We start from the raw sequence: 23083 nt of genomic DNA on the forward strand, positions 1-23083 counted from the left end.
CTCCTCTGGCCCTGCCCCGGGGCCGTGGTGGTGACTTCATGCCAAGGCTGCTGGCAGTGCCCTGCCTGGGCAGGAGCTGTGCTGGGCGCGGGCAGCAGCTGCACGAAGTGACTTTGGGGCAGGTGCCAGAGGGCTGAGCTGTGCCCGGGGAGGGTGGCAGAGGCAGCTCCTGGCCCGGAAGTGCCAGTGGTGCCCACCATGGGCTGCCAGCAGCTGCCTGGCTGGGCTGGGGGCTCTGGGGGTTGGCATTAAAGAACTGCTTGGCACCGCTGGGTCCTGCCTGGTTCCTGTGCCCTCGGGGCTGTGCTGACAGCTGGCACCAACCTGGCAGTGCTGCTGAGGTGCCCTCAATGGCAGTGCTTGGCATTGGGCACCCAGCCCGGGACAGGGCACCTCCTGGGCACCCCCTTGGGGGGTGCTGCTGGAGCTGTGGGCACAGAGGGCACAGGAGGGGACAGAAGCTATGAAGATGAGGATGCTGTGAGGGTGAGGATGCTGTGAGGGTGATGAAGCTGTGAGGGTGATGAGGCTGTGAGGGTGAGGATGCTGTGAGGGTGATGAAGCTGTGAGGGTGATGAGGCTGTGAGGGTGAGGATGCTGTGAGGGTGATGAAGCTGTGAGGGTGAGGATGCTGTGAGGGTGATGAAGCTGTGAGGGTGATGAGGCTGTGAGGGTGAGGATGCTGTGAGGGTGATGAAGCTGTGAGGGTGATGAAGCTGTGAGGGTGAGGATGCTGTGAGGGTGAGGATGCTGTGAGGGTGATGAAGCTGTGAGGGTGATGAAGCTGTGAGGGTGATGAGGCTGTGAGGGTGATGAAGCTGTGAGGGTGAGGATGCTGTGAGGGTGATGAAGCTGTGAGGGTGAGGATGCTGTGAGGGTGATGAAGCTGTGAGGGTGAGGATGCTGTGAGGGTGATGAAGCTGTGAGGGTGAGGATGCTGATTCTCGGGGGGCAGGCGGCGCCGAGGGTCGGGGGCGGAGCCACGGGTCGGGGGCGTGACCGCAGCGAGGGGGGCGTGGCCGAGGCGCGGGGGCGGGGCCGCTGGTCGGGGGCGGGGCCGGGGGCGGGGCCGCGCTTGTTGACAGCTGCGGCTGTTGACGGGAGGGGGGCGGAGCTTAGCGGCGCGATTGGCGGAGCCACGACCCGATGGGCGGGGCCATACTGGCTGGCCGATGGGCGGGACCGAGCGCTGCGATTGGTCCAGCCCCGGCGCGGGGGGCGGAGCCGAAGGACGCGATTGGCGGAGCGCGGCGCGGGGGCGGGGCCGCGGCGGCGCTCGCCGTTACTCGCTGCGGAGCTGTGCCCCGAGCGGCCGCCGCCTGCCGCCGCTTTGCTGCTCCCCTCGACCCTTCGCTCCCCTCCCGCGGGCGACGCCGCCGCCGCCCTCCCTCCTCCTCCTCTTCCTCCTTCTCCCTGTGCCCGCAGCCGGTAAGATGGGCGAGTTCGGAGCCGCCGCCGCCGCCGCGGTGCCGCTGGCCGCCAGCACCGGCGACGCGGAGCTGGACAAGGCCGTGTGGCAGTGGCTGAGCTGGGACAAGGTCTGTTCGCGGCCGGACCCCACCGCGACCCCGCACCCCGAGCCCCTGCGGCGGCTTCCCCCCGGCTCGGGGCCGCTCCGCAGGGCCGTGCCCGTTGCGCGGCTCCGAGCCCGTCCCCAGGGCGGGGGTGGCTGCGGGCAGAGGAGCCGCCGCGGCTGGCAGCCCCCTGGGCCCGATGCCACCTTGCTGCCGCTCGGGCGGCGTGGCACCTGCTGTCCGTGCCCGCGGCGGCTGCCAGCCGGAACCGGGCACGCACCGCGGGAGGGGGAGCCTGGAGGTGCCCGCAGCCTGCCCTGCCCCTGCCGTGGCCCGGGGGCTGGGATCGCGTGGCAGTGCCAGGCTGGGCAGGGCAGCCGCGGCCGGGGGCTCCTTCGCTTCCCCTCCCCCAGCGGTGCCCCCGTGCCAGCCGTGCCCCCGTGCCAGCCGTGCCTGCTGCTGCCTTTCAGAACGAGAGGACCAGGGGCCAGATCGAGGAGCTGCTGCGGGCAGGGCAGGTGCAGGAGCTGCGGGCACGACTGTGCCAACGCCTCAGCTTTGGCACGGCAGGGCTGCGGGCACCCATGGGGGCAGGCTTCAGCCGCATCAACGACCTCACCATCATCCAGGCCACCCAGGTCAGCCTGGCACCGCCGCCTCTGCCAGCTGGGCACCTGCTGAGGCCGCCCGCTGCCAGCCCTGCAGTGCCAGGGCACAGCAGGCAGCGCCGGCAGGGGGCACAGGGCGGTGGTTGCCCAGCAGGGTGCCAGGGTCGGGCTCCGAAGGTTGCCAACAGCTCCTGCCAAGCTCCCGGGCACCATTTCTGCCCTCCAGTGCCAGCCTGAGGCTGTGGCTTCTCTGGAGCAGAGGTGCAGGGCAGGGGAGCGCCACAGGCCTGGCACCGTGACCAGGGCCCCCTGAGTGCCCTCCCCCCTATAGTTCCCTCCCCCCGGAGTGCCCTCCCCTGAGTGCCCTCCCCCTATAGTGCCCTCCCCCCGGAGGAGCACTGTTAGTGCTCCCTCAGTGCCCCCCTTAATGCCCCCCAGTGCCCCTCCCATGCCCTTTGGCTGCTGCAGCAGGCAGGGGGCAGAGCTGCTTTGGTGCCAGCTGTGCCCCTGCCCAACTCACCCCTTCCCTGCCCTCCACTCCTGTGCAGAGTGCCCAGGGAGGTGCCAGCTGCAGCCAGGGACAGGGCAGGAGGCAGCAGAAGGTTGCAGCTGCCAGGGGAGACCTTTCCATGCCAGCCAAAAATAGCAGCTGGCAGAGGAGGAGCCAAAGTGGGCAGTGCCCAGGGGGTGACCTCCAGGTGCCAGCCCTGCCCCTTCAGATGCCCTCTGGGCACAGCTCCTTGCTGAGCCATGGCCTGCTCCAACCGTGGGGCACCCCCGAGCCTGTCCAAGCTTCCCAAGGCTGGCACCAGCCCTGGCACCCCGAAGGCAGCAGCCCCAGCAGGGTGTTCTGGACACCACCCCCAGGGCTCCTCCTAATGCCACCTAAGTGGGGGGCACAGAGGGGTGGAAGGGTTGGGAAAGGTCTTTGTGGGCATAGAGGCCAAGCAGTGCCCCTGGGCACCACCAGCCCTGCCCCTGGCACTGCCCCTGGGCACCACCAGCCCTGCCCCAGCCTTTGCCCTGGGCACCACCAACTCATGCCCCTCAGCACCACAGCTCTGCCCCTTGCCAACCCCTCCAGCCATGCCCACTCCACCACTGCCTCTGGGCAGCCTGGCACAGGCCTGGCACAACGCTCAAGGTGCCCAAATTTCTCCCTCAGTGCCAACCTCCACTTGCCCCTGGCACACCCTGATGCCATCTCCTCTTGCCCCAACCACTCCAGAGCCTTCTCCTGACCCTTGCCCAGCTTCTGTGCCCTCCTCTGTGCCCTGCCCCCAGCTCCTCAAGCTCTGCCTGGCACTCAGGGGGGCACAACCGTGCCCCTCAAGCTTCCACCTTGGGACTCTCTCCAGTGCCCACCCCCACCGTGGGCACCATCCCTGCCCTGCTGCTGCTGCCCTTCTTGGGCACCCCCTGGCACCTCCTCAGGGCAGGAGGTTGGCACCAGATCACCCTGCAGGGCTTGGGCCTCTCTCACCCCTCCCCTGCCCCTCCCCCGGGGGTTGCCCTTCAGGCCTCAACCACCCCCTTGGGGGGAGGGGGGGATGGGCACTGCCCTGGGTGCCAGGGGGCAGCTGAAGCTTCTCCTGGGTGCCCACAGGGCACTTACAGGTACCTGGAGAAGAGGTGCCCAGGCCTGAGGCTCAGAGGCTTCGTGATTGGCTACGACACCAGGGGGCAGGAGGCCTCTGCCTGCTCCAGCCTCAGGTACCCCTGCCCCTGCCCGCCTGGCACTGCCAGTCCCTGCCCTGGCACCCTCTGCCCGGCACTGCCCAGCTCCTGCCAGCCTCACCCCCCCGGAGCCTCTCCCTGCCCTCCCTGCCCCTGCCTGGCACCCCCAGTCCCTGCTCTGGCACCCCCTGCCCTGTGCCCCCTTAGTCCCTGCCCTGCACTCCCCAGCCCCTGCCAGCCTCCTCCTGCCTCTGCCCTGCTCCCCCTAGCCCGTGCCAGCCTCCCAGGCCCTGCCCTTCCTCCCCTCTGGGCACACCTCTGGGCAGAGCTGGGCAGGGGAAGGTCCTGGAGGCTAAGCAGGGTTGGCACCAAGTGAAGACTGCAGAATGCCAGCAGCAATGGGCAGCAGGGAGGGCACTGCCCCGGGGTGGGGAGGCAGTGCCCAGAGGGGTCTGGGTCTTGCTGGCAGCCCCCAGAGGTTCTCCCTGCCCAGCTGGCAGTGCCCAGAGGCTCTGCCTGCCCTGGGCCCAGCTCCCTGTTGGCTTCCCACCTTGCCAGGCCTCTCTGATGCCCTCTGCCAGCTGCAGCCCCAGGGGCAGCCCTGGGTGCCAGCGAGGTGGCAGGGGTGGCAGCAGCAGGTGTGAGCAGCTGTCTGTGGTGCCCTGGCAGGCTGGCACAGCGGGCAGCAGCAGTGCTGCTGGCCAAGGAGGTTCCTGTCTACCTCTTCTCCACCTATGTGCCCACTCCCTTCGTGGTGAGTCCCTGCCCTGGCACTGCCCCTGCTGCCAGGGGTGCCCCTCCCTGTGGGGGCTGGGTCCTAGAGCTGGGGCTGGGGGGTGGGTTCTAGGTTCTGGGGGCTGGGAGTGGGGTGCTGGGTGCTAGAGCTGGGTTCTAGAGCTGGGAGCTGGCTTCTGGGGCTGGGCTCTGGAGCTGGTTCTGGGACTGGGCTCTGGAGCTGGTTCTGGAGCTGGCTCTGGAGCTGGGTTCTGGGGCTGGGTTCTGGAGCTGGCTCTGGAGCTGGGTTCTGGGGCTGGGTTCTGGGGCTGGCTCTGGGGCTGGGTTCTGGAGCTGGGTTCTGGAGCTGGGCTCTGGAGCTGGGCTCTGGAGCTGGGCTCTGGGGCTGGGCTCTGGGGCTGGGCTCTGGAGCTGGTTCTGGGGCTGGGCTCTGGAGCTGGCTCTGGGGCTGGGCTCTGGAGCTGGTTCTAGAGCTGGCTCTGGGGCTGGGCTCTGGAGCTGGTTCTGGGGCTGGGCTCTGGAGCTGGTTCTGGAGCTGGCTCTGGGGCTGGGCTCTGGAGCTGGTTCTAGAGCTGGCTCTGGGGCTGGGCTCTGGAGCTGGTTCTAGAGCTGGCTCTGGGGCTGGGCTCTGGAGCTGGCTCTGGGGCTGGGCTCTGGAGCTGGTTCTAGAGCTGGTTCTGGGGCTGGGCTCTGGAGCTGGCTCTGGGGCTGGGCTCTGGAGCTGGTTCTGGAGCTGGTTCTGGGGCTGGGCTCTGGGGCTGGGCTCTGGAGCTGGTTCTGGAGCTGGCTCTGGGGCTGGGCTCTGGGGCTGGGCTCTGGAGCTGGTTCTGGAGCTGGTTCTGGAGCTGGCTCTGGGGCTGGGCTCTGGAGCTGGGCTCTGGGGCTGGGCTCTGGGGCTGGGCTCTGGAGCTGGCTCTGGGGCTGGGCTCTGGAGCTGGTTCTGGAGCTGGTTCTGGGGCTGGGCTCTGGGGCTGGGCTCTGGAGCTGGTTCTGGAGCTGGCTCTGGGGCTGGGCTCTGGGGCTGGGCTCTGGAGCTGGTTCTGGAGCTGGTTCTGGAGCTGGCTCTGGAGCTGGCTCTGGGGCTGGGCTCTGGAGCTGGGCTCTGGGGCTGGGCTCTGGGGCTGGGCTCTGGAGCTGGTTCTGGAGCTGGCTCTGGGGCTGGGCTCTGGGGCTGGCTCTGGGGCTGGGCTCTGGAGCTGGCTCTGGGGCTGGGCTCTGGGGCAGTGCCTGGGGCCGGCTCCGGGGCGGGTGCCGTGGGCAGTGCCCGCCGCTGCCTGAGCCTGCCCTGTGCCCGCAGCCCTACGCAGTGCTGCAGCTGGGGGCCGCCGGGGGGGCCATGATCACAGCCTCGCACAACAGGAAGGAGGACAACGGCTACAAGGTGAGCCTGGCACGGCCCTGGCACGGCCCTGGCACGGCCCACGCTGCCAGCAGGGCACCCGCCTCGCCTGCAGCAGCTTGCCCGGGGGCACCGTGCCCAGGGTTGAGGACCAGCCCCGGGCTGGGTGAAGGCCTGGGGGCAGGCAGGGGCTGAAGGTGCCAGCCCAGGGCTGGCTCCTGCCCAGGCTGAGCGCAGCTTTCTGCTCTGCCCACGGTGAGGGCACCTTGGGGGGCACCAGCAGGGGGTGGAGGCAGGAGGGGAAGGCTGAGGCAGGGCCCAGAGCTCAGCACCTCCTCCCCTGCCTCTCTCCCTCCTCCTCCTCTCTCCTTTCTCCTCCCCTCCCCTCCGGCAGCTGTACGGGGCGGGGGGCGCGCAGCTGCCGCGGGCGCAGGAGCAGGAGGTGCTGAGCTGCATGGAGCAGAGCCTGGAGCCCTGGGCCGGCTCCTGGGACCTGCAGCTGGCCGAGAGCAGCTCCCTGCGCCGGGACCCCCTGGGCGCCGTCTGCGCCTCCTACCTGCGCGACCTCGCCAAGCTCTGCTGCCACCGGTGGGGCGGGCGGGGCGGGGCCGGGGGCGGGGCCTTGGGCTGGGGGCGGGGCACTGGGGCCGGGGCACTGGGGCTGGGGGTGGGGCACTGGGGCCGGGGGCGGGGCACTGGGGCCGGGGCCGGGGCACTGGGGCCGGGGGCGGGGCAATGGCGCTGGGGGCGGGGCACTGGGGCTGGGGGCGGGGCAATGGCGCTGGGGGCGGGGCACTGGGGCCGGGGGCGGGCACTGGGGCTGGGGGCGGGGCAGTGGGGCCGGGGCCGGGGGCGGGGCAGTGGGGCTGGGGGCTGGGCAATGGCACTGGGGGCGGGGCAATTGTGCCGGGGGCGGGGCAATGGCACTGGGGGCGGGGCACTGGGGCCGAGGGCAGGCACTGGGGTGGGGGCGTCCTCAAGGCCTCTTCAGCCCAACCCAACCCAGCCCATCCCAACCCATCCCAACCCATCCCATCCCATCCCATCCCAACTCATCCCAACCCATCCCATCCCAACCCATCCCATCCCAACTCATCCCATCCCATCCCAACCCATCCCATCCCAACCCATCCCAACCCATCCTATCCCAACCCATCCCATCCCATCCCATCCCAACCCATCCCAACCCATCCCATCCCATCCCAACCCATCCCATCCCAACCCATCCCATCCCATCCCAACCCATCCCATCCCATCCCATCCCAACCCATCCCATCCCATCCCATCCCAACTCATCCCAACCCATCCCATCCCATCCCATCCCATCCCATCCCATCCCAACCCATCCCATCCCATCCCATCCCAACCCATCCCATCCCATCCCATCCCAACTCATCCCAACCCATCCCATCCCATCCCAACCCATCCCATCCCATCCCATCCCATCCCAACCCATCCCAATCCAACTCATCCAGGCAGGAGCAGAGCCTGGCTGCAGCTCTGGCAGTGCCCCCTGGTGCCAGCTCAGTTTGTGCCTGTGGTGCCCTCTGCTGGCACAGCAGGAGCAGAGCCTGGCTGCAGCTCTGGCAGTGCCCTCGGGAGGGCAGGGCCGGTGCCAGCTGTGCGTGTGCCCTGCAGGGAGCTGAACCAGCGGTGCCCTCTGCTGGCACAGCAGGAGCAGAGGCTGGCAGTGCCCTCGGGAGGGCAGGGCCGGTGCCAGCTGTGCGTGTGCCCTGCAGGGAGCTGAACCAGCGGTGCCAGCTGCGCTTCGTGCACAGCTCCTTCCACGGCGTTGGGCACCACTACGTGCAGGAGGCCTTCAGGGCCTTCGGCTTTGTGCCACCCATCCCTGTGCCCGAGCAGCAGTGCCCAGACCCCAACTTCTCCACCCTCAGCTGCCCCAACCCCGAGGAGGGAGAGGCTGTGCTGGTACCCAGGGGGCTGGTGCCAACCTGGGGGGGTGGGCATGGGGTAGGGGAAAGGGATAGGGCAGCCTGGATGGGAGCTGGGGGAGGAGGAGGAGGGCAGGGGGGGCTGGCAGGGGCAGAGGAGGAGGAGGGCAGGGGGCGGCTGGCAGGGGCAGAGGAGGAGGAGGGCAGGGGGCGGCTGGCAGGGGGCAGAGGAGGAGGAGGGCAGGGGCGGCTGGCAGGGGCAGAGGAGGAGGAGGGCAGGGGGCGGCTGGCAGGGGGCAGAGGAGGAGGAGGGCAGGGGCGGCTGGCAGGGGCAGAGGAGGAGGAGGGCAGGGGCGGCTGGCAGGGGCAGCTGGCAGGGGCAGAGCTCGGTGCCCGCCGCGCTGTGCCCTGCCTGCTGCCCCTGCTGGCGGCGCCGCTGCCCTGCACTGTGCCCACAGGAGCTGTCTCTGCGGCTGGCAGAGCAGGAGGGTGCCAGGGTGGTGCTGGCCACGGACCCTGATGCGGACAGGCTGGCGGTGGCAGAGCGGCAGCAGGAGTGAGTTGGCACCTCCTGGGCGATGCCAGGCGGGACTGAGGGGGAGGCACTTTGGGTGCTGGAGGCTGTGCCAGGGCAAGGTACAACCCTGGGGCAGCTGTGTGCAACCCGTGCCAGCCCTGAGCTCCCTGTGCCAGCCTTGCCCAGGCTGGAAGTCTGTGCAGTAAGGTCCTGCAGGTGCCCCCCATGCCCTCTGTGCCAGCCTCAATGCCTTGCCCACAGGCTGGCTGCTGTCATAGCCTCAGGTGAGCTCCACAGGTGCCCACTCTATGCCCTCTGTGCCAGCCTCACCTGCTGAGGTCTCTGAGGTGCAGGTGGCAAAGGCTGCACAGTGCCCAGGGTAGCTCTGGGGGCAGCTGCTGGAGAACGCCCTCGGCTGTGCCAGGCTGGCACAGGAAGTAAGAGGTCTTGGACAGGTGGTACCCATACCTAGGCAGGGGCAAAGAGGGCATTGGTGGTACCCACCTGCCCTTCAGCTGGCATCTGAGCCCTGGCAGGAAGGGGCAGCAGCTGTGGGAGCTCAGTGCCAGGCAGATGTTGGCATCAGCTGTGGCCTAACTTTTCCCACCAGCCCTTGGTGCCAACCATCCCATGGTGCCCAACCCTTGGTGGCAGTGAGCCTTTGGTGCCAACCATGCCCTGCTGCCTTCCTTGCCTTCCCCTTTGGCTCTGCCCTCCTGTGCCCACTGCCAGCCCCCTGCTGCCATAGGTACCCACCCCACACCTGGGCACCTCTGGCAGCTCTGCCTGCCAACCCCTCCAGCGGGCAGGCTCCTGCTCTGTCCTCTGTGCCCACCTCTAACCTGGCAGCTGTGGGCAGTTGGCATCATTGCCTTGGGTGGGGAGGGGGGCTGGAGGGCAGCCTGGCAGCACCACTGCGGTGCCAGGGCTGGTGTGGGCAGGGAGCTGTGACTGTGCCCATCCCTGCCCTGCAGTGCCAGCTGGAAGGTGTTCTCGGGCAACGAGTTGGCAGCGCTCTTTGGCTGGTGGCTCTTCTCCTGCTGGCAGCAGAGGGCACCCCCTGGTGCCAGCCGTGCCAACCTCTACATGTTGGCAACCACTGTCTCCTCCAAGATCCTCAGGGCCATTGCCCAGCAGGAAGGCTTCCAGTTCGAGGTGAGGCCTGGCACAGGTTGACATTACCCCAGCCCTTGGTGCCAGTCAGCCCTTGGTGCCCACCAGGGCAGGTGATGCTAGGGCAGCAAGGGTAGGAGGTTGCCCCCCTTGGGTGGCACTGTGCCAGGCCAGGTTGACAGTGGGGTTCTGGGCACCCCTGCTCTGCCTGGCATGGGCAGGACTCCTTCCCACCCTCACCCCTGCTGTGCCAGCTGGGTGCTGTGGGCACAGAGTGGAGGAGGGCAGAGGAGGTCTGCAGCTCCTGCAGGGGGCACTGGGGGTGGGCAAGGAGGGCAAAGGTGCCCTGTGTGGGGGTTGGCATGGGGCAGTGTGGGCAGCAGCAGTGCCAGGGAGGTTCTGCTGCCTTCTGCCCCACCCTGGCAGGGGCACAGCTGAGTGCTGGGGTGGGGGAGAGGGTAAGAGGCTGAGGTTGGCATCTGCTGAGTGGTGCCAAGGGGCAGTGAGTGGCAGGCAGGAGCTGGCATCAGGAGCAGCCTGGGTGGGGTGAGGCTGATGGAGCCTGGCACAGGCTGCTCAGGGAGGTTGAGGAGGCTGTGCAGAGCTGCCAACCCCTCTCTGGGCATGGTGCCCCCTGAGCATGGTGCCCTCCAGCCATGGGTTGGAAGGGACCTCCAGAGGCCACTCAGGCCAAGCGCCCTGTGGGCAGCTGGCACAGGAGCTGGCACAACAGCAGGAGCCCTGTGACAGCAGAGAAGTGCCAAGGCAGGCAGAGGGCACCTTCTGGGGCAGGCTGGGGCTGGCATGGGTTGGGCACCAGGGGTCCCTTCCCACCCCCTGAGCATGCTGAGGCTGCGAGCTGCTGGCAGAGCTGGCAGAGGTGCCCCTGAGCCTGGGCATGTGGGTGCCCAGCAGAGGTGCCCTCAGCTGCTGCTGCTCTCCTTTGTGCCCAGGAGACGCTGCCAGGCTTCAAGTGGGTTGGCAACAGGGCACAGGAGCTGCTGGGCATGGGCATGGAGGTGCTCTTTGCCTTCGAGGAGTCCATTGGTAGGTACTGCCAGGGGGCAAGGGGCTGGGGGCACTGCCTGGGCACCAGTGCCCAGCCCCACCGAGGCCAACCCTGCCCCTGGCACTGCCCCATGGCACCACCACCCCTGCCCCGGCCCTGCCTTGCCCCTGGGCACCACCAACCATGCCCCTGGCCCTGCCCTTGGGCACCACCAACCCCTGCCCCTCAGCACCACATCTCTGCCCCATGCCAACCTCCAGCCATGCTCACTCCACTGCTGCCCCTGGACGGCCTGGCACAGACCTGGCACAACCCTCAAGGTGCCCAAATTGCTCCATCAGTGCCAACCTGGCACCTCCTGATGCCATCTCCTCTTGGCACACCCAGGGCAGGTCTCCCTCAGCTCCCCAGACCTTTGCCCACCTTTGCCCTCCTCTGTGCCCCTTGGCAGCAGCAGGGCTCAGCCTGGCAGCGGCCTGTGCCCGTGCCCATGCCCAGCTCTGCTGCAGGGTTCATGTGTGGCACCTCGGTGCTGGACAAGGACGGGGTCAGTGCTGCTGTGGTGCTGGCAGAGATGGCATCGTTCCTGCATGCCCAGGGGCTCAGCCTGGCACAGAAGCTGTCTCAGATCTATGACAGGTGAGTGCCAGCCTCCCCCCCAGCACCTCCTGCTGGGCTGGTGCCCACCTGGGCACTGTCCTGAAGGTGCCCTGCAGATGTGCCCTGGCATGGAGTGGTTTACTGGGTCCCAACCTGCCAAACTCACCCCTGGCACCATCCTGGGCACCACCCTAGAAGTCCAGGTTGGGCATTTCCTGCTGTGCCCATGCCAGGAATGGGCAAGGGGAAGAGTTTTGCCTGGCATCAGGGTGCAGGGTGGGTGGGAAAGGACCTGCTGAGGGCACCTCAGGTGCCAGCCTGCAGCCAGCAGGGAGCCCAAACCACCCTGCCCTGCGCTGGTGCCAGCCATGGGGGGCATCTCCCACCCGAGCCAGGGTTATGCCAGGGTTAATCCCAGGGCTGTGGCAGCTGGCAGAAGGTCCTGGGGGCCCTGGGGGTTGGCATAAGAGTTGCAGCAGGGCACAGCTGGCAGCGGCAGAAGGTCACTCAGGTGCCCCCTCCCTGGCTGTGCCCCCAGAGCAGCCTTTGGCAGCCTTGGCACTGCCAGGCCCTCAGGCTTGGCTTTGTCCTCCAGGCTGCCCCTCAGCTCCCTGTGGGCACTGCCAGCTGCTGCCCTGGGGGGGTGAAGCCTTTGCCAGCGCAGAGCAGCTGAGCCTGGGAGTGAGCTGGCATAGGGAAGGGCTGCACCACAGCTGATGCCAACACCTGCCTGGCACTGAGCTCCCACAGCAGCTGCCCCTTCCTGCCAGGGCTCAGGTGCCAGCTGAGAGGCAGATGGGCACCACCAATGCCCTCTTTGCCCCTTGCCTAGGTACGGGTACCACCTGTCCAGGACCTGCTACTTCCTGTGCCAGCCTGGCACCGCCGAGGGCATCTTCGAGCGGCTGCGCAACTTTGGCGGCCCAGGAAGGTACCCAGGGCACTGCTCAGCCTTTGCCATCCTGCACCTCAGGGACCTGGCACGGGGCTACGACAGCAGCCAGCCCGGGGGCAAGGCGGTGAGCTGGGCACGGGGGCACGGGGGGCACAGGGGCACGGGGGGCACAGGGGCACGGGGGGCACGGGGCAGCCGGGCTGAGGCTATGACAGCAATGAGCCTGCGGGCAGGGCAGTGAGGCTGGCAGGGGGGCATGGGCTGGGCACAGGGCAGCTCGGCTGAGGCTGTGGAGGGAAGGGGCAAGGCTGGCACAGGGGGCATCGGCTGGGCACAGGGCAGCTCGGCTGAGGCTGTGCAGGGAAGGGGTGAGGCTGGCACGGGGGGCATCGGCTGGGCACAGGGCAGCTCGGCTGAGGCTGTGGAGGGAAGGGGCGAGGCTGGCACGGGGGGCATGGGCTGGGCACAGGGCAGCTCGGCTGAGGCTGTGCAGGGAAGGGGCGAGGCTGGCACGGGGGGCATCGGCTGGGCACAGGGCAGCTCGGCTGAGGCTGTGCAGGGAAGGGGCGAGGCTGGCACGGGGGGCATCGGCTGGGCACAGGGCTGCTCGGCTGAGGCTGTGCAGGGAAGGGGCGAGGCTGGCACGGGGGGCATGGGCTGGGCACAGGGCAGCTCGGCTGAGGCTGTGCAGGGAAGGGGTGAGGCTGGCACGGGGGGCATGGGCTGGGCACAGGGCTGCTCGGCTGAGGCTGTGCAGGGAAGGGGTGAGGCTGGCACGGGGGGCATGGGCTGGGCTCCTCCTGCTGGCCTGCCCCCCTTGGCCCCGCTCTGCCTGCCTGAGTGCCCCTGGCAGCTGTGTGCCCGCTGTGCCAGGCGCTGCCAGGCGGCAGCCAGCTGCTGACCTTCACCTTCGGGAACGGGGCCGAGGCCTCCCTGCGCCGCAGTGGCACCGAGCCCAAGCTCAAGCTCTACGCCGAGCTCTGCGCCAGGCCCGGGCACAGGTTGGCACTGGGCACCGACCCCGCGGCCCCCCCGCACCCAACCCTTCCCCTCGCTCTGCAGGGGGTACCCACATGCCCTCAGTGGGCACCCCCACCCCTGCCCCCTGCCCCTTCTGCCCTCTCTATGCCCCCTAGGTGGTCCCTGGGCACTGCCCCCTGCCCCTTCTGCCCTCTCTGTGCCCTTCCTGTGCCCCCTGGGTGCTGCCCTTGCTGCCCTCTCTGTGCCCTCTGGGTGGCATCCTGGCACTGACCCTGCCCTGCCCTCTGTCTGCTCCCTGGGCACTTCCCCCTACCCCTGCAGCCCTTCTCTGTGCCCTCTGGGTGGCACCGTGGCACTGAGCCTGCCCCGCTGTGCCCGCAGTGCCCGGAGCCAGCTGGAGGCTGAGCTGCAGCAGCTGCTGGAGGCTTTGGTGGAGGAGTTCCTGCAGCCTGCCCAGAATGGCCTCGCCTGGCACCCGGCCTAGGGCCCCTGGTGCCAGAGGAGCCCTGGGCACAGCCCTGCCTGCCCACCCCTGTGTGTCTGTCTGAGAGGGCAGAGCTCTGCCCTGGGCTGCGGTGCCAGGGCAGGAGGAGGAGGAGGAAACTCTTCAGCAGCTCTTTGCTTCCTGCCCACCCTGAGGGCACCGATGGCACTGCCAGCACTGCCAGCTATGCCACCACTGCCAGTGCACTGCCACAGCCCTGCCAGCACTGCTGCAGCACTGCCAGCACTGCCAGCTATGCCAGCACTGCCACTGCACTGCCACCACTGCCAGCTATGCCAGCACTGCCGGTGCACTGCTGCAGCACTGCCCCCACTGCTAGCAGTGGCAGAGCAGTGCCAGGCGGTGGGGGGGGCAGTGGGTTTGCTGCGCCTCAGCTGCCCCCTGCCTGCTCTGCCCACTGGCTCCCGGAGGTGCCCAGCACCTGGGGCACCTACAGTGCTCTCTGCCCAGCAGCCTGGGCAGCTTCAATGCACTCCATGCCTGGCACCGTGGGCACCCTCAATGTCCTCTGTGCCTGGCACCTTCATTGCACTCCATGCCCGGCACCATGGCAGCTTCAGTGCTGTCTGTGCCTGGCACCCTGGGCACCACCAGTGCCCTCTGCAGCTCTGTGCCCAACTCTTGCTGACGTTGAGGTGTTCCAGTAATAAAGCAGTCTCCTGGCACCCACCCTGGCACCTCTGCCTCCTGCATCCCTGGCACCTCCTCCACGGGCCCCAAAGTGGAGCTGCTGGCCTGGGGCAGCTGGCATCCTGCAGGGCACCAGCTGGGGAGGTTAGGGGGGTGAGCTCCTGGTGCCCATACAGGGTGGCATCTGCCAGGGTCTGGGTTCCTGGTGTCCATGCAGGGCACCATCTGGGGGGGGGATTTGGCTCCTGGTGCCCAGGCAGGGTGGCATCTGGGGGCGTTTGGTGCCAGTCTCAGCAGTCTCCAAGCTCGGGGTGTGTGTGTGTGTGTGTGTGGCAGATGCCCAGGCAGTGCCCTGCTGTGGTCTGTGCCAGCCTAGGAGGTGCCCTCTGAGGCTCCTGTGCCCTCAGCAGGCTCTAAGAATAGCTCTGTGTAAATGCCAACCTGCCAACAGCCTGGCACAGCACTGGGCATGCAGCAGCTGCCTGTGCCAGCTCACCTGTGCCAGCCTTGCCCCATGCAGGCTGAGGAACCAGTCCTGGTCTGTGCTCAGGCTGCTCCTGCTCACCTTGGCACCCCCCACAGTGCCCACTAGGTGTGCCCAGGGCTTGTTCTGAGCTGGGCAACCCCTGCAGAGCTGCTGGGGTGGGCAGTGGTGGGCACGGGGGCCCCAAGAGTTGATGCCAGCTGCAGGTGGCATGAGGGCACTCAGCAGGCATTTACCCCCCTCCTTCCCCCGTCCCCATCCTGCCCAACCCTTGATGGCAGCTGCAGTTGGCATGAGGGCATCAGAAGGCATCTGCCCCACTCCATGCCCCTGTGCCCAGCCTGCCCAGTCCTTGATGTTAGCTGCAGGTGGCATGAGGGCACCAGAGGGCATCTGCCCCCCTTCAGCTCCCCCTGTGCCCATCCTGCCCAGTCTTTGATGCCAGGACCCTGTGGGCATCTTGCTATCTTGCTGGAGCCTCCCCCCCCCAACTCCATCTGCTCAGGACCCTATGCCAGGCCAGCAGTGCCAAGCCTGCTGTGGGCACACTGGAGGCAGAACCCTAGGGGGCATCAGCAGCTGCCTGCAGCTCCCCTTTGGGTGCCCCTGGGTGCCATGAGCAGTTCCAAGCTCAGCCTCAGCCCTGCCCACCCCTGCCCACCTCTGCCCACCTTTGCCCAGGCCTGCCCTGCCCAACCGTGCCCTGCCCACCCCTGCCCACCTTTGCCCAGGCCTGCCCACCCCTGCCCACCTCTGCCCACCTTTGCCCAGGCCTGCCCACCCCTGCCCACCTCTGCCCATCCAGCCAGAGCCACTCTGGAGCCATTCCTGGGGACGCTTTAATCCTGTCAGGGCAGGGAGAAGGGGCAGAGCTGGCACAGCTGGCACAGCCCCAGGCCTGCAGCACTCAGGTGCCAGGAAGGAGCCCTCGGAGCTGGCACAGCCTCTGCTGACTCAGCAACCTTCACCCTCCCTCCCAGGCTGCCCAGGCCCTGCCCAGGGACCTGCTGGTGCCAGTGCCCACCCCTGGGAGGTGCCCTCGGGGCTGTGGCTCAGCAGTGGCCTGGGCAGGGCAGGGCTGGGGGCAGGAGCTGAGCCCCTGGAAGAGCTCTGCCAGCTCCTGGAGCCCTTCCCGCGGCTCCTGCCCTGGCAGTGCCAGGCAGAGCCTCCCTGGGGCACCAAAGCTGCCCTGGGGCAGCAGCAGCAGAAGGTGCCCAGAAGGTGGCAAAGCCTTGCCCAAGTGAGGGCAGAGATAGAGAGCAGGCAGGAGAGCAGGGGCAGGGCTGAGTGGGGCAGGGTGGGCACATGGTGGGCATCTTCTTCAGCCTCTTTGGACCACTGGGCACTGAGGCAGCCTCTGCCAGGATCAGCCAGGGAAGGGAAGGTGCCAACTTGGAGGGGTGGTGCCAACATGGAGGGGTGGTGCCCTGGGGGAAAGTGCAGGCAGCTGGGGGAGATTTGCTTGGTATATCCTGGTGGCACCTGGCATAGCCTGGCATAGCCCAAGTGGTGAAGAGAGCTTGGCAAGAGCTGGGCACGGGGCTGAGCTGGGTCCTGCCAGTCTGTGCCAGGCCCCCAGCATCTGGGTGGGAGCTTAGGGCAGCAGGGGCATGGAGCTGGCATGAGATCCATGGAGGCACCCAGGAGGGCACCCAGGGGGGCACCTTCAGGTCTGGGGCATTGCTGAGTGCTGAGCCCCTGCTGGGCAGAGGCAGCTCAGGCCTCTTCCGGGGGCATCCTGTGGTGCCAGTCTGGGGCTGCTTCCCTGGGGACTGGCACCGGAGCCAGCCTGGGCAGGGCAGCAGGCAGGGATCCTGTGGGATCAGGCAGGGATCCTGTGGGTTCAGGCAGGGATCCCTGCCCTGGAGCTGCTCTGGGATCAGGCAGGGATCCCTGCCCTGGAGCTGCTCTGGGATCAGGCAGGGATCCCTGCCCTGGAGCTGCTCTGGGATCAGGCAGGGATCCCTGCCCTGGAGCTGCTCTGGGATCAGGCAGGGATCTCTGCCCTGGAGCTGCTCTGGGATCAGGCAGGGATCTCTGCCCTGGAGCTGCTCTGGGATCAGGCAGGGATCCCTGCTCTGGAGCTGCTCTGGGATCAGGCAGGGATCCCTGCCCTGGAGCTGCTCTGGGATCAGGCAGGGATCTCTGCTCTGGAGCTGCTCTGGGATCAGGCAGGGATCCCTGCCCTGGAGCTGCTCTGGGATCAGGCAGGGATCCCTGCCCTGGAGCTGCTCTGGGATCAGGCAGGGATCCCTGCCCTGGAGCTGCTCTGGGATCAGGCAGGGATCCCTGCCCTGGAGCTGCTTTGGGATCAGGCAGGGATCCCTGCCCTGGAGCTGCTTTGGGATCAGGCAGGGATCCCTGCCCTGGAGCTGCTCTGGGATCAGGCAGGGATCTCTGCCCTGGAGCTGCTCTGGGATCAGGCAGGGATCTCTGCCCTGGAGCTGCTCTGGGATCAGGCAGGGATCTCTGCTCTGGAGCTGCTCTGGGATCAGGCAGGGATCTCTGCTCTGGAGCTGCTCTGGGATCAGGCAGGGATCCCTGCTCTGGAGCTGCTCTGGGATCAGGCAGGGATCTCTGCTCTGGAGCTGCTCTGGGATCAGGCAGGGATCTCTGCCCTGGAGCTGCTCTGGGATCAGGCAGGGATCTCTGCCCTGGAGCTGCTCTGGGATCAGGCAGAGGCCGAGCAGAGTTCGCAGCAGCTCCAACCCCCAGCTCCAGCTCCTCTGCCGCGATGCCAGGGGCCGGGCACAGAGAGAGGCGATGCCAGGGGCCGGGCACAGAGAGAGGCGATGCCAGGGGCCGGGCACAGAGAGAGGCGATGCCAGGGGCCGGGCACAGAGAGAGGCGATGCCAGGGGCCGGGCACAGGGCGAGGCGATGCCGGGGGCCGGGCGCAGGGCGAGGCGATGCCAGGGGCCGGGCACAGAGAGAGGCGATGCCAGGGGCCGGGCACAGGGCGGGGCGATGCCAGGGGCCGGGCACAGAGTGAGGCGATGCCAGGGGCCGGGCACAGGGCGAGGCGATGCCAGGGGCCGGGCGCAGGGCGGGGCGATGCCAGGGGCCGGGGTCCCGCGGGGCATGCGGCGGGGCGGGTCAGAGGCCGGCGTCGGCGGGGCCGGGCGCGGGGTCCCGCTCGTACCGGTACCGGTCTCCCTCCATCTGGTCGCGGCAGGCTTCGCGCAGGTTGCGCAGCCAGCGCCCGATGCCGCCGCGGTTCAGGTAGAGCACGGCGAGGAAGACGAGGCCGATGAGGGCCAGGGCGAGGCCGAAGAAGACGTAGGAAGCGGTGTCCAGGCGCTGCGCCGAGGGGCAGGGCAGCGCCTCCGGCCGCAGGCGCAGCAGCGCAACCCCGCGCAGCGGCGCCGGCCCCGCGCAGCGCAGGCTGCGAGCGTCCGGGACGCGGGCACCGGCGCCGCGCAGCCAGCCCAGGAAGGGGCGCAGGAGGCAGTCGCAGCTCCAGGGGTTCGCCGCCAGGCTGAGGCGCAGCCTGCGCAGCCCCGGCGAGTCCAAGCGGCGCAGCTCCGCGCCCGCCAGGCGCCGCAGGGAGTTGTTGCGCAGGTCCAGCTCCTCCAGCCCCGCGGGCACCATGCCCAGGGGCAGCCCGGACAGGGCATTGCCGCACAGCTCCAGGCGCCGCAGGCTCAGGTTGCGCAGGGCCAGGGCCAGCTGCTCCTCCAGCGGGGCGGGCGGCGGTGGCAGAGGGGCGGCTGGCACAGCTCGGGCCGCTGGCATCGGGGCCGCGCCCGACGGCAGCGGCGCGGCTGGCGGAGCTCGATCCGCTGGCAGAGGGGCAGTTGGCAGGGCTGGGGCCGCTGGCAGAGGGGCAGCTGGCAGAGGGGCAGTTGGCAGGGCTGGGGCCGCTGGCAGAGGGGCAGCTGGCAGAGGGGCAGTTGGCAGCGCTCGATCCGGTGGCAGCAGGTCCGAGTCCGACGGCAGCGGCGCAGCTGGCAGGGCTCGGCGCGGTGGCAGAGGGGCAGCTGGCGGGTCCGTGCCCGGCGGCACGGGCGCAGCTGGCAGCGCTCGGTCCGGCGGCGGCGGTTCGGTGCCCGGCGGCGCGGGCGCAGGCGGCAGCAGCGCCTGGTTGAGGCGCAGGGTGCGCAGCAGCGGAGCGCCCTGGAAGGCCGCCGGTGCCACCCTGCGCAGGGGGTTGTGGCTGAGGTCGAGGGTGCCCAGCGCGGGCAGCCCCTGCAGCGCCTGCCCCTCGATGTCGCGCAGGTTGTCGCGGGTCAGGCGCAGCAGGCGCAGCGCGGGCGAGGAGCGGAAGGCTGCGCGGGGCAGGACGCGGAGGTCGCCGCCGCTGATGCTCAGGTTGCGGGTGCCAGGCGGTACCCACCGGGGGAGCTCTGCCAACCTCTCGTAGCGGCACTGCGCCAGCTGCGGGGTGGCCACGCAGTAACAAGCCGGAGCAGGGCACCCCCCGTGGGCAGCGCCGCTGAAGGGCACCGCCAGGGGCAGCAGGCTGAGAGCCAAGCAGGGCAGGCAAGCCCCGAGCCGCTGTGCCCACCGCGCCTGGCTGCCGGGCATGGCTGGTGCCAGGGCATGCGGGGCTGGCGGGGGCACGCGGCGCGGGGGGGGGGGGAGGGAAGGGTCTGGGGGGGAGGGAGGGGTCCGGGGTGGGCGGTGCAGGGGTTCGCGAGGGGAGGGAGCGCTTGGAGGGGGGGGGGGTGGGGGGCTGGAGGGGTGCTGGGGCGGGGGGGGCTTGGGGGGTGTTGGGCGGCGGTGGAGAGACCTAAGGGTGGCTGCTGGGGGGGTTGGGGGTGCCAGTGGGGGGGTGCTGGAGGGGCTTTAGGGGTGCCAGAGGGCAGAGGGCTGCTGGGGGGGTTGGGGGTGCCAGTGGGGGGGTGCTGGGGGGCTTTAGGGGTGCCAGAGGGCAGAGGGCTGCTGGGGGGGTTGGGGGTGCCAGTGGGGGGGGGGTAGGAGGTGCTGGGGGGGTTGGGGGTGCCAGTGGGGGGGGTAGGGGGTGCTGGGGGGGTTGGGGGTGCCGGTGGGGGGGTAGGGGGTGCTGGGGGGGTTTAGGGGGTGCCAGCGGGGGGGTGCTGGAGGGGCTTTAGGGGTGCCAGAGGGCAGAGGGGTGCTGGGTTCGGGGCGCGGGTGGGGGCTGTGGGCAGGGCACAGACCTGGCTCCCTTCCTGCCTCCCCCAGGCCCAGGCTGGCGCTGAGCTGGCTCCGGCTGCCTGCCCGCGCTCGGGAGCTGTGCCCGCAGCTGTGCCACCGCAGATGCCCAAAGCGGCCTGGGGGGAGGGGGGAGGAGGGACGGAGGAGGAGGAGGAGGAGGAAGGAAGGAGAAGATCCCGCCCCTGGGCACCACCAACCATGACCCCAGCACCACCCCTGGCACAGGGGCACCCAGAGAGGACCTTGGGTGCCCTGGGGGCAGCCGGCTCCTGGCACAGGGCACCTAGAGAGGACCTCTGGGCACCCACCCTGAGCCCAGGCTCTATGGTGATTGGCATCCTTGGGGCACCAAAGGGCTGCAGGCAGCCCCAGGCTTTGCTCAGCACTGCTGGTGCCCAACGGGGATTGGCTCTGGAGCACAGAGCAGTGCCAGCCCCGGTGGGCACCGCAGCTGGCAGCAGCCCTGCCAAGGTCTCCTCTAGGCCTGGGCATCCTCCTGCAGCAGAGCCTGGGCAGGTTGGCACAGCAGCTGAGGGGCAGAGGAGGTGGCAGAGGATGCCCCAGGCTCTTCTGAGCTGCTGCCAACATGTGCCAGCTGGGCACAGTGAAGGACAGAGCTCAGCCCCACCTCTGGGCACCCTGTGCCAGGCTGTGCCAAACCCAGCAGCGGCACCAAAGCAAGGCCCCAGGTGCCATGCCCAGATGCCCCTTGCACACCCCCAGGGCTGGGCACTCCTGCTGCTGCCCTCAGCCCTGGTGCCCTGGCTTGGCTGAAGTGCCCAGGGCAGATCCTGCAGCCCTCGGGGGCAGCCTGGCACCTCCGGTGATGCTGCCCACACAGCCTGGCACCTGCTGCCCATATCCCTGCCCCACGGCTTGGGTGATGTCCCCAGGGCAGAGCCTGCTGCCCTTGGCGGCAGCCTGGCACCTCGGGTGGCACTGCCCTGACAGGCTGGCAGCTGCTGAGAGGCTCTGGAGCTGAGAGGGCAGCGAGGGGCAGATGCCAGCAGGGACTTAGCAGGGATTTAACACCTCAGGATGTGCCCAGGCTCAGGGCTGCAGCTGGCACCATGGGCACAGATGGGGCCTGAGGAACTCATCAAAGAGCCCCCAGGGACCTGACCTCTTGGCAGCTGCCCTGGTGCCATCTGTGCCAGGGCAGTGCTGCAGAGCAGGGAGCTCAGAGCTCCAAACAGACTGCCCTGGGCTGGTGCCAGGGAGGTGGGCAGAGAGGTGGGCAGGGGTGGGGGTGGGGTGGAGGTTCCTGTACCTGCTGGGCATCTGCAGCCCTGGCATGAAGCCTTCACCTCGGAGCTATTTTTGGTACCCTCTGTACCAGCTTTGATCTATGGCTGCGGTGGCACCGCCCAGCTGGCACCGCCCTGACTCGGCAGGCTGGGGTGGCACCGACGCCAGCGCTGGCACAGGAGCCTCTGCCTGGCTCTCAGGAGATGGTTAATGGCTTCCCCCCCTCCTACTGCCAGCCTGGGGGCACAGAGAGGCTGGGCCCAGCCTGCGAGCAGGGCACCTGGCAGGGGTCACCTCTCCTCTTGCCAGCTGCTGTGCCACTCCTGTGCCCTTTTCTTGCACCTCCCGACCCCCAGGCAGGCAAGGAGGGAGGAAGTGCCCAGGGGAGATGCCACTCTGCAGGCCCTGGCACTGCAGTGCCCGCTGGGGGCATCTGCGGCTGGCAGAGCCCGGCCTGGGGTGGGGGGGACAGGGAATGGACTTCTGGAGCCCACCCAGTGCCAACCCCCACCCTGCCCCAGCAGGGCACCCACAGCCCTCTGGGACTGCTCCCCGCTCTGGGCACAGCAGTGCCAGGCAGGCAGTGCCAGGCAGGTGGTGCCAGGCAGGCAGCCCCAGCCCCTTCCCTTCCTCCTCCTCTGCTCCCAGCTCAGACTCCTCTGATGGATTTGCTGCTGCTGCCCTGTGCCAGGCTCAGTGCCCAGTGCCCACCTTGCGTTATTCATCCTCTTTATTTCTGGCCCTGGCACTGCTCCTGCCCTGCCCAGCGCTGCCCAGGGCTGCCCCCCAGCCATGCCCACCCCAGCCTGGGTGCCCAACAAACCTTGTCCTGTACCAGCTTCAGGCCCTTGCCCTTGCTGAGCCTCCTGGGGCCGCCCTGGTGCCCTCCTGCCCTGCCCAGCTCCCTTGGCATGCTTCTGCCCCTTGGGCATCTCCCCCCACCCCTCTCTGCCTGCTGCCCCCCGCGGGGGTGCTGGGGCTGGCTCCATGCCACCCTCTGCTGCCCACCACTGTGCCCAGGAGCGTCCCTGTCTGATGCCCTCTGGCTCCTCTGCCTGGCACCAGCACAAACTCCTCCAGCCCCTGCCCACCCCCAGCCTGCCCCAGCAGATGCCCATGGAACTGCTGCCCTCCTGAGCTCCTCCTGTGCCCAGTGCCAGCCTGGGGGCTCTGCCCTCTGCTGCCTTCCTCTGCAGCTCTTGCCCCTCTGCATGGGTGCCACCCCCTAGCAGCTGCCCCTTGCCACCCAGCTGGTGCCCGTTGGAGGTGCCCCTGCCCATGGCTGCCCTTTGAGGTGCCTCTCTGCTCCTGGGGGGTGGGCAGGGAGGTGGGCAGAGGCTGGGCAGAGGCTGGGCAGGGGCTGGAAGGGAGCCCTGGAGGGGACCTCGGGAGGGGTCCCCTGGAGACCTCCTGGGGGGGGGTCGAAGCTCTTTGCCAAGCAGACTCTGCCCCTGGGCACTGCCAAGCCTCAGATGCCCTCACAGCAGGCACCAGCAGCTACCCAGGGTTGGCATCAGGGAGAGAAGGGAGAGGATGAGAGGGTTGGGATGAGGCCGAGGGGCTGAGCCCCCCCTGGTGCCTTCTGTGCCCCCTGGCACTGAGCAGGGCAGAGCTGGGGGCAGGGCAGAGGGTGTGAGGGGAGGTGCCAGGCGCGCGGGGGCTGGCATCAGGCTGGGCTGTAATTAACAGCAGTGCTAATTGCGGCCGGGGGGGCTGGGGGGTGGTGCCCAGGCTGAGCTCCGAGCCGGTGCCCGGCAGGGATAATTCGGTTACACAACCAGGCTGGGGGCACTGTGGGCACCGTGGGCACTGTCACGGAGCTCTCTCTGCCCCCCCCTGAGCTCGGCACCATGGCACTGGGCACAGCTCTGCTGCCCGAGCTGGGCTGGGCATGAGCTCAGCACCAGCAGGAACCCCCAGGCCCAGGCTGGCATGGGTTGGCATGGAAGGGAGGTCTGAGGGCAGCCTGGTCCGTGGGCACTGCCAGCTTCACCCAGCCTGGCACCTGCAGGGTGGGAGCAAGGAGAGCACAGAGGGAGAGAGCCCAGGCTGGGGGCTGGGGGTGGGCTGGAGGGCACCTGCAGGGCACAGGGCAGGGGCAGCGCAGGGCACAGGGCGAGGGCAGCGCAGGGCACAGGGCGGGCGCAGCGCAGGGCACAGGGCGAGGGCAGCGCAGGGCACAGGGCAGGGGCAGCGCAGGGCACAGGGCGAGGGCAGCG

At 69.1% G+C, this 23083-nt stretch overlaps 2 protein-coding genes across 4 annotated transcripts; one reads left to right on the forward strand and one right to left on the reverse strand.

The window, feature by feature from the left end:
* Positions 1-1257: 1257 nt before the first annotated feature.
* PGM2L1 (phosphoglucomutase 2 like 1) lies at positions 1258-14054 on the forward strand. 3 transcript variants are annotated; one of them, XM_064144110.1, is made up of 14 exons: positions 1258-1538; positions 1985-2152; positions 3729-3835; positions 4469-4553; positions 5832-5915; positions 6268-6461; positions 7613-7802; positions 8224-8321; positions 9257-9437; positions 10349-10442; positions 10914-11043; positions 11837-12023; positions 12773-12900; positions 13262-14054. In XM_064144110.1, the coding sequence occupies exons 1-14, from the start codon at positions 1434-1436 to the stop codon at positions 13362-13364; spliced, it is 1854 nt and encodes a 617-aa protein (XP_064000180.1). In that variant the 5' UTR covers positions 1258-1433; the 3' UTR covers positions 13365-14054. The 3 variants fall into 3 exon arrangements, with proteins under 3 accessions (XP_064000180.1, XP_064000179.1, XP_064000178.1); XM_064144109.1 differs by lacking the exon at positions 1258-1538 and having other exon boundaries at positions 1620-2152; positions 7512-7802; positions 11837-12020; XM_064144108.1 differs by lacking the exon at positions 1258-1538 and having other exon boundaries at positions 1621-2152; positions 7512-7802.
* A 3465-nt stretch (positions 14055-17519) lies between these two features.
* On the reverse strand, positions 17520-19025 carry TPBGL (trophoblast glycoprotein like). The gene is made up of 2 exons (XM_064144050.1): positions 18571-19025; positions 17520-18189 (listed from the first exon to the last, which is right to left on the reverse strand). Exons 1-2 carry the CDS (start codon positions 19023-19025, stop codon positions 17595-17597), a joined length of 1050 nt encoding a protein of 349 aa, XP_064000120.1. The 3' UTR covers positions 17520-17594.
* Between the last annotated feature and the right edge of the window lie 4058 nt (positions 19026-23083).

The sequence above is a fragment of the Pogoniulus pusillus genome, chromosome 6 (genome assembly GCF_015220805.1).
Source record: "Pogoniulus pusillus isolate bPogPus1 chromosome 6, bPogPus1.pri, whole genome shotgun sequence".
Lineage (NCBI taxonomy): Eukaryota > Metazoa > Chordata > Aves > Piciformes > Lybiidae > Pogoniulus > Pogoniulus pusillus.

What these genes read in the sequence shown, in the direction of transcription:
- PGM2L1 (XM_064144108.1), top strand. Translation starts at nt 1,714, where the DNA reads ATGCCACCTTGCTGCCGCTCGGGCGGCGTGGCACCTGCTGTCCGTGCC. An exon ending in GTGGCAGAGCGGCAGCAGGA is followed by an intron (nt 8,322 to 9,256) that starts GTGAGTTGGCAC and finishes CCTGCCCTGCAG; the next exon opens with TGCCAGCTGGAAGGTGTTCT. An exon ending in TGCGCCAGGCCCGGGCACAG is followed by an intron (nt 12,901 to 13,261) that starts GTTGGCACTGGG and finishes CTGTGCCCGCAG; the next exon opens with TGCCCGGAGCCAGCTGGAGG.
- TPBGL (XM_064144050.1), bottom strand. Translation starts at nt 19,025, where the DNA reads ATGCCCGGCAGCCAGGCGCGGTGGGCACAGCGGCTCGGGGCTTGCCTG. An exon ending in CGCCTCAACCAGGCGCTGCT is followed by an intron (nt 18,190 to 18,570) that starts GCCGCCTGCGCC and finishes TCTGCCACCGCC; the next exon opens with GCCCGCCCCGCTGGAGGAGC.